The sequence below is a fragment of the Priapulus caudatus genome, unplaced genomic scaffold (assembly GCF_000485595.1).
Source record: "Priapulus caudatus unplaced genomic scaffold, Priapulus_caudatus-5.0.1 Scaffold6, whole genome shotgun sequence".
Classification (NCBI taxonomy): Eukaryota; Metazoa; Priapulida; class Priapulimorpha; order Priapulimorphida; family Priapulidae; genus Priapulus; species Priapulus caudatus.
In genome coordinates, this window is record NW_014577067.1 from 662,401 (window position 1) to 671,904 (window position 9,504).

General features: G+C 42.2%; 1 protein-coding gene across 1 annotated transcript in view; it reads right to left on the minus strand.

The window, feature by feature from the left end:
• The window catches only part of LOC106805538 (L-lactate dehydrogenase-like), a 22,396-nt gene extending 15,507 nt beyond the window's left edge, over positions 1-6,889 (minus strand). Inside the window, exon 1 of the mRNA XM_014807176.1 lies at positions 6,707-6,889. Coding sequence (XP_014662662.1) covers positions 6,707-6,835 — 129 coding nt within the window. The 5' untranslated portion in view covers positions 6,836-6,889. The remainder of the gene's footprint in view (positions 1-6,706) is intronic.
• Positions 6,890-9,504: the final 2,615 nt, after the last annotated feature.

Genomic DNA, 9,504 nt, shown 5'->3' on the forward strand with positions numbered 1-9,504 from the left:
TTCTCCTTCTTTTGCGCCATCAATCACAAATCCATGCGCGCCTCTAATTCAAACAAAAGGCCAGCTACCTAACACGCTTGCTAACTCGGCGGGCAATGTGGCTCGCTGGAGATTTGGCCCGATCAGCTGGCTACGTGAATTCGCGGTGTGGCGTGCAGCGTCTGAAGGATGCCCAGCTATGCTGCAGAGGTGGCCTGTGTAGCTGGTGTCACAGTCCGTCAAAGGTTATCTTCACTGAAGTTGTTGATGCCTTATCTCCAGCCGAGCCACATTGCCTCGCCGACGTTAGCATAGCGCGCGTTAGGCAAGAGGTAGATTAATACATCAATGAGCTGAGACAACGATTCCCGCATTTTTTAACCGCATTTTCTCATCAAAATTTGCCCACAATAAAAATGCTAAAGTGTATACGTTCCTCAGCCTTATTTATGGACCATATCGACTCACCTTTCATTGGTACTGATATTCGTTCTACAATATATTTGCTATGCGTATTGCTGTAAATGTAATCTTGCACGAGCTGAATTCGCACGACTTTACCCGCTGTTGTTGTGACCATGCTCTTCGCCATTATGTTAGAGCTATCGGGCGCGCTATATTTTAGCAACTGGACGGTTTCCAAATCATTTTCGTGGCCTTCCGATAGGGTGAGAGACAATCTTAATTCTCGAAATTTTGATCTCGTGAAGAATCTGCGAGCACGCGCTCAGTTATTGTGATCGCCAACACAAAGAAATTGACATACTATCTTCCATACAGTAATAACAAATAATACAATATTCTCTGTATTAGTTTGCAGTAAGTATCACATTACGCACGGTGCCTAGTAATCAAGTACATTAATACCCCTATATCGGGGCACGCCATGATTTGGAAAACCGTCTTGCTAAATATTGGCGACGATTAGCTTTCTAATAATGAGTTCTAAAACAGCTTCGCAACAATGTCGCCATTTTTAGCAGGTAAAATTTATCGAATTCAGCTCGTGCAGAGATTACGTTTTACAGGCAATACGCTAGCATAATATATGTAACGAATATCAGTACCATGTAAGGTGAGTGATTAGTGGTCATAATTAATCGAGGAACGTATACATCTTGCTTCTCTTATTGGTGGCAAATTTTGATGAGAAAAATCGTGCTTAAAAAATGCGTCGGAATCGGTTGTCTCACTCTTGTGTTATTATCTACTCTTGGCGGTAGGTAGCTGCTTTTGTATTGATTAGAGTGTGCGCCATATGGATTTTGGTATTGATGCGCCAAAGAATTGGGAGAATCGTTGTCGTCGTTTTAGTCTGTATCTCCGGATTCGGGTGTATTCAAGGAACGATTTCGCACGTATTGCTAGGCGAATGTATCTGTTGTCGATTTTGAGCTCAAGTTGGATGCGTATTGTATGCGTAGTAAATCTTAGGGTATTATATAAGGGCGTAGTAAATGATGAATTTCCCTTTGGTTTATTGAGCTGTCACCTCCTTCCCTATTTATCTACTCCTGTATTATATTATTATATATATTATATATATATATATAATATATGTTGGTATAGTCCTAAAGCAGTGTGCGTTCGCAAATCTTTTCAAAGCCGGAGGGCTGGCATCACTGAGGCATCGAAAAGTCAAAGGGCCGCACCTTTTAAAATCAGGCTGGGTGCGCCTCTTAAGATAATACGTGCGGTTTCGCCCCAAGGGGGCCATCTCTGCGACCATTAGTTAGCTGAAATGCCATTAGCCAGAGCGAACCAGTAGGACAATCTAGAACACTAATCTGGTTATGACACTGAAAAGTCAGCCTCGGTTCAAGCACAAACATGTTGACTTTCACAAAACTTTTTGATTTTAATAAAAAAAAATATTTATTTTTATTTTTTTATTTGCTGCAGGCTTCCCGGGCCGCACAGAACGCCGTAAGGGCCGCCAGTTTGGCACACCGCCTGGCGCTAAAGTATTGCAGGGCCATAGCCTTGTGGCGGGCAAGGCGGGGAGGCGGCCTGCACCCCTAGATTTTTGGAGCAACAATTAAAAATATTAGCTTAGCTAATTATCGTAAATAACCCAACGTTTTGGATGGGTATCTCAAGGATCTGTCCATCGAAACCACCGACGTAGTTTCTCACAATTTCTGCCGACTCAAAAGGGACGACAGCTGACACCTGAACCTGTTCTTTGCGTCAGTGGGACCGCCTACAGGAAGAGAGACCTATAATACTGCGCAAGCTAACCTTGTCAGCCTGGAGCCGACTTTGGTCAAGCCCAAAAAGTCGGTGCTTAACCCCCCACTGTATTTTTAGTTTATTCCGGCCATACCTACTAATTATTGTAAAGTCAGTATCTCACCGACCTTGACACTGGCTTTAAGGCGTTGGATTAGATGGAATAATGCGGTTTTCTTAAACTCGGCTTCACATGATCTATCAGCTCCCTCATTGGCAAAGTGGTTAAATATGTGCTATTTCAAAAAATAGGTTTCCCGTCGAGTGGAAAGTCGCTAAAAGTATATTGCCTTATTCAAAACTGGTCGACTTCGGACATGACAATTCTTAGGCCTATATCTGTCTTAACCTAATCCTGAGCAAGCCTCCTGAAAGACATGTGCATGATTGTCTTATACTCATTTTTTACAACAGCACAATCTCTTATCCACAAGTATCAATCTGGCTTTAGGAAAGGCTTCTCCTGTGAGTCTGCTCTCAATCAAACCTCACTGACATTTTTTAAAATGCATCGACTCAGCTGAACATATTTTATCTGAGTTCTCCTACTTGATTTCGTAAAGCCTTTGATCTCGTTGATCACTTCACTCTTAGTAGTTCTTACTTAAAAAGCTGAAACAAATTTATAGATGTGATAGATGCCCAGCAATGATAATTTTTCGAGTTTTTTATCTAACAGATACTCCAAGTATTTATTAATGGGTCATTATTCAGCCTGAAGTGCCCATATCCGTTGCTGTCCCGCAAGGTTCATTTTGGGCCCCTCTTTTTTATTTATGTTTTTATAAATGACATGCCCCTGCACATTAACATGCCAGTATTCCACTATGTATGCCTGACAACTTCCACCTTTTGTTGTTACTGACAAAATTTTACCTACCTGGCCAACAGCGTCTAATACAATATGGAGGAGTTCAGTGAGTGGTGGTTCTAAAAACAGAAATGGTCATCAATCCATTCCGTCGAGACCAAAACCGATGCTGGTCAACTTCCAGACAGAGCGTCTACGGGTCCTCCCATCGCGGTACTCCATACTGTCTATGAATGGGCTCTGCTTCTTCTACCCACGTCGAGTGAGAAAATTTTAGTATCCATGTTGATGATAATCGCTTTACGTTTGAAGAACACATTAATGAAAGTGCGGTGTGTTGCCAAGATCTCAAAAAGCTTGCACTGTTTTGGCGGATCAGGAAATTTCTTCGATCATTGCATTCCTGCCCTGAGTTTTTACTTTGGCTTTGTTTTAACCTGATATTGATTATGGTATTGTTGTGTGGGGAAATGCCGCGAAGAGTTATATGACAAAGTTTTTAACCTGCAGGAACGTTTTGCGCGGTTACATTCTTAACATTCGTTGACCTTCAGACGCCCGCACTAAATGAAAATCTTTCTCGCCAGCTTAGGTTTATATGACTGTTCGCCAGACGTGTTTTTTATTACATGCGATGTCTTTCTACTTTACAAATATTTACGTTAAGCTCACCTGCCTATCTTGGACGGTTTTTTTTACTTTTAAACATGAATGGGAGCTCTAGACGGACGCGTAGTGTGATTGTGCAGATGAAGCGCGTTTTCTTGTATCCGCCTCGTGATCGCACTGAAATGCCTGTACGAAATCTTTTCGGTGCCAACGCAGCCATTCTGATGGAATTAATTTACCTCCTTGACGTTCGAGATGCCCCCACCATTTCTTCTTTTTAAAGTCCCATCTAAAGAAATTCTTGCCCTATCAAATAGGGCCACTTGTGCTCTACTTACCCGTACAATTTATTCAAATATTTCAACATATTGTGTTATTTATTTAATATTTAACCGTTCTTTTGCTGTGAGACGGCCAATGTGGATAGAATAGCTTTCCGCCGACCCAATTTATCTGTGTCTGCTACCTAAATGTTTTTACCGTCGTTAAATAAGCTTTCACTTACTTACCTACTTACTTACAACGTGAGTTTTTTGGTCACTATATCTGCTGAAAGCCTCGCTCTCAGCCCACCCCAACCACACTTACTATGGATATATGATCAAGGAGCTGCGCCGGTCGTCATCTTACACCAGTTGAGTCATGGATTTTTGGCCACCCCCCCTAGCGAATTTGCCTCAGGCCTACAGCCCTGGGGCGATATTCATCAAAGTTGCGTTAATAAAGTGTATTGCGTACACAAAGTTTCTTATGAAGTACGTGTTCGCATACGCAAAGCATCGTAGTGCGATCATCAACGCAGTGTAGCACCTGCGTACACAAATGTTGGATTGAAAATTTCCAGGTGAAATCCACTACGCCATCGTAGCTGTGGCTTGTTGAGGGCGCGTGTCATAGCCAGAAAACCCAATCACATGTGCGACACATCACCATAGCAACCAAAACTGACGCTTCTCTTGTATGTAAACATTGCCTCTAGCTCTGTCTACAGGAGTGCTGGGGGATGTGATAGTTTGTCCTCATTTTCGTTTGTATGAATTGCCGATTCAACACCTTCGATGAAGGCAGCCGACTCGCTACACGGTGCGTGCAGTGCGTACGTAAACCACGTGTGTGTGCAATGCGTGTACACATACAGTGCGTTCTGTGCGTACACGTACACGGGCTAACTACGAACTCGCTTTTAATTGGAAACATCGCCAAGTGTGACAAAAGCAAGCCTGTCAAGGCGCCCGCCTGTCTGTGTCAGTACGTTAATAATTATATTTATTTTAGTAGTAATTTATACTGTTTCTCAATAAAATAATGCATGCTGCCGTTATGCTGGGAAACACCTTGCGAGAAATTCGAGTGGTTACGCACACCTCTTCAGCTCGTGTAAAGTGTACGCAAAGTTTAACCGTAAATTTCTCTTTCTGATTGAATCGCCACTAACGACGGCCTCGCTGTGTAACATTGCTCGAACATCTTTACAAAATTTACTAAATAGCTGCGTGATGAATCGGCAACTAAGCAACGTTCGATTACGTACACAAGAATTTACGAGAAATATTTTGCGTATGCGCAATCGGTTGATGAATCTACCCTGGGTTGTGAATGCGATGCAGGCTATATGTGGTATAGCCTAAAGCAGTGATGGGCAAACTTTTCAAAGCGAGGGCCACATCAGTGGGCCATAAAAAGTCAAAGAGCCGCACCTTTTAAAATCGGGCGGTGCGCTCTAAGATAATACGTGCGTTTCGCCTCAAGGGCGCCATCTCTGGACCATATTTAGCTGAAATGGCATTGCAGAGCGAACCAGAGACAATAGAACACTAATTTATTTTTTTATTTGCTGCAGGCTTCCGCGGGCCGCACTGAACCCTGTAGAGGGCCGCATGCGGCCCGCGGGTCGCAATTTGCCCACCCCTGGCCTAAAGTATGCAGGGCCGTAGCCTGTGGGGGCAAGGCAGCTGCCCCCCCCTAGATTTTGGAGCAAAATAAAAAAATTTAGCTCAGCTAATAATCGTAAATAACCCCAACGTGAGTTTTTTGGTCACTTATCCGTGAAAGCCTCGTCTCAGACCCACCCCAACCACACTACTATGGATATCGATCAAAAGCTGCGCCCGTCGCTCATGATTACACAGTTGAGTCATGGAATTTTGACCACCCCCCCCCCTAGGAATTTGCTCAGCCTACGGCCCTGAGGCGAGATTCATCAAAGTTGCGTAAAGTGTATTGCGTACACAAAGTTTCTATGAAGTACGTATGCAAAGCTTGTAGGTGCGATTCATCAACGCAGTGTAGCACCTGCGTACACAAATGTTGATGAATTCCAGTGTAAATCCACTACGCCATCGTAGCTGCTGGTTGTTGAGGGGCATGTCTAGCAGAAACCAATCACATGTGCGACACATACCATAGCAACCAAACTGACTTCTGTGTATGTAAACATTGCTCTAGCTCTGTCTACAGGAGTGCTGGGGGATGTGATAGTTGTCCTCATTTTCGTTTGTATGATTGCGTTCAACACTCGATGAAGGCAGCGACTCCTACACGTGCGTGCGTGCGTACGTACACGTGTGTGTGCGTGCATGTACACGTACACGTGCGTGCGTGCACGTACACGGCTAACTACGAACTCGCTTATAATGAAAACAATGCCAAGCTATGACAAAAGAAGCGTCAAAGGCGCCGCCTGTCTGTGTAGTAAGGTAATTATTTTATTTGAGTAGTAATTTTATACTGTTTTCTCAATAAAATAATGCATGCTGCGGTATGCTGGAAACACTTGTGCAAATTTCGAGTGATTTACGACACCTCTTCAGCTCGTGTAAAGTTACGCAAAGATTTACGTAAATTTTAGCTTGATGAATCGCACCTAAAACGGCCTCGCTTGTGTATGCGAAATCTTACGAAAATTAACTAAATAGCTGCGTTGATGAATCGCAACTAAGCAACGTCGATTGCGTACACAAGATTTACGAGAAATATTTTGCGTATGCGCGTTGATGAATCTACCCCCTGGTGTGAATGCAGATGCCAGGCCAACTCTGACCATGCACGCCTCCTCCTACCACTCCCGTGACTTACCTGCAGCATAACACTAAATGCACATGCCATGCCGACCTGCCCGACTCCCACCACGCTGATCTTAGCATGGGCATACTCCTTCCTCGCGGCCACACTTGTCATGATCATATCCTTCATAGAGGTCGCCATGGTGATTACTGGGTTGATTACACGGAGCTAGCTAGTCGGCACGATTAGCGATGGCACTGAAAGCGAAAATGTATGGATTATGTTATTAAGTATATTTCACTGATGTATCATGTAGTAATGTATTATTCTACCTACCTACGCATTCACAGCGTGAATCCCTGTAGATTCGCGTGGTTTTGGTTGCGCGAATATTTACGCGAATCGATTCGTGGATTTGCGTCGAAATAGAAGCCCTGGTTCTATAGTATTAGTAGTAAGTAGAGTCGACTATAGGCCTGCCAACATTGAGTTAGAGTTGAGAGTGAGATTATGCGAGGGAGCGGAGCGACCGAGCAGGGGGAAGGTGTGGGAGGGGGCACTCCCCTCGCACATCAGGGAGCTTTTGCATTTTTCAGCTTGAAATTATGCATTCCGGTGCATACTTAAGTGAGTTTTTAAACATACACATGTATGTAATGCAATACACTGTACATAGTTCTGCTTTTAGTCGGATTACAATGACCATCGAATGTAACTATATTGTATTATACCCAAGTTCTGTTTATCCAAGCAAGTGGCCAAACAAAATAATTATAAGGTGTTTTTAAAATAAAACTTAGGGGTGGTAAGTCACTCAGTGATTTAGAACTATTTATAGAAATTAGTCAGAACTATATATTGCTAAATTAGTACGGCATTGGTTGGAAAAGGTTATTTTTTGCAGGTTTACTGAAATGATAATGGTGACTCATGGTGATAAAGAATAAGCAATCCCATTTTTTGATTAGGAGCGAATAAAAACAATTATTTTATTCATTCCTGGAGTCCTGATGATATAATCAGGAGTGTATCAAAACATTGGTGTGTATTCCAGGAATGGTGTGGTGTACACCCAGTACCCAATTTGTGGTGTACACACCAGGAAAGGTGTGTACTCCAGTGGTATGTAAACACAGGAGTATGATACACTCCTGATATAATAGATATAGTGGAGTCGAGGACCAATCTGCAATGAAAAAATATTAAAATATGTGATGATAGCATTGTGTTGAAACATGTGGATTGGGGTTGACACCTGAAAGATTTCTCTCATTTCTTGAGAGTGCAATTATAAATGCTAGGGTAACTAAAAACATTACCTATAACTTTAGATGGCTGAAGGAAACCAGTTGAACAACATTAGCAAACGGATACACTGTACATAGGAATTAAACTACGCTTCCACATAGTTTATGTATGAAATCCACATGTATAGCCCACAAAATAATGAAAATGCAGTTTCTCCCTTAATAACGTTATCTATCATATGAGCCCTTGTTTTGGTTTGTGAAACGATTATAAGCTACAGGAATAGCAGCTACAACAGGTCAAATATTGGATACATTGCTATAAAACCGTGAATCTATTTTTAGTTGGAGTTAGAATGTTTCGAGGGCTTGTTCCCATTGCAAACTATGCTGTTGTAAACTTTACTTGGGCACAATAGATAACACGCGCAGAATTCTAATTTTAGGTATGTATAAAAATAGAAAGTGCCAGACACAGACCCACAAGCTGAGCGAGGGTACATAGGAGGAGAAGTGCAGAAAAGAAGGAGAGTGAACTTTAAAGCAAAAATAGCTGGCATTACACAACCTTGTGAAATGATTTAGAACATGGCTTCTAGACTAATTCACGTTGAAGAACCTAAATACTGGAATTACATTGTATTTCACACATGAATGGGTGAACACATTATACTCACACAACAGCGTAGCACGTACCGTACCGGCAAATAGCAACAGTGCTTTTTTAATCTAGGCAGTGATAATAACAATGGGTTACGGTTTTCCCAACAATACGATTTTCTTGCTTGCTACTCCTGAAAAGCCGCTGGAGTGAGAACACCACATGTTCACTGCCACTGGCCTCAAGTGATCACTAGATAATCGATAGAACTTCAATGACTGCATGATTGGTCGATTCAATGACTGCATTATTTTATTATTTATTCACAGCCATACAAGAGTAGCTATGTCCATGAAACTATACGGTTCAGATTGGTATGGTTACTATGGTATGCGCAAAGGAGTGAACAAAGTGTTGCCTGTGTGTTAGTTAGGTACAACAGCTCCAATATAAAAAGGAATGTAGAGGGATAATCTATATATATATATATCTAATGTTTAGTGTTACATCACACGGACATGCACAAACACACGCATTAGTACTACATTTTTACACTCTATAGTAATAGTAACAGCCCATACAAACTAGCAGCATGTGTCCCTAGAGAACAGGACCATGTTATTAGAACCATGCCACCACGAAACAAATGTTGATTGTTGGAAGAGTTCACATGTTGGTCATCACCTTGATTGGTGTAAACAGATATATTTGGACAGTAGATACAAAGCCAAAACAGAGAACTAGATACCAAGTCTATGGCAAAGCAGGAGAACCTTCACAGATATCTCTGATTACACACGTTAATAATTGATTTGATCAGTATGAGAATGATTCAGCATAATTGCCATAAAGCTATCAGCCCAAGTATAAGAGCTGTCCACATTTGCACATTTCCACATTGGGGACAGCTCTTACAATTACATCCTTGAACCAAGCTATCAATATCATTAGTATCTAGCTCGCTGACTAGACTCGATCGCCGTAGGCGTAGCTCCAAGTCCAAGAAACGATCAGAGACACAT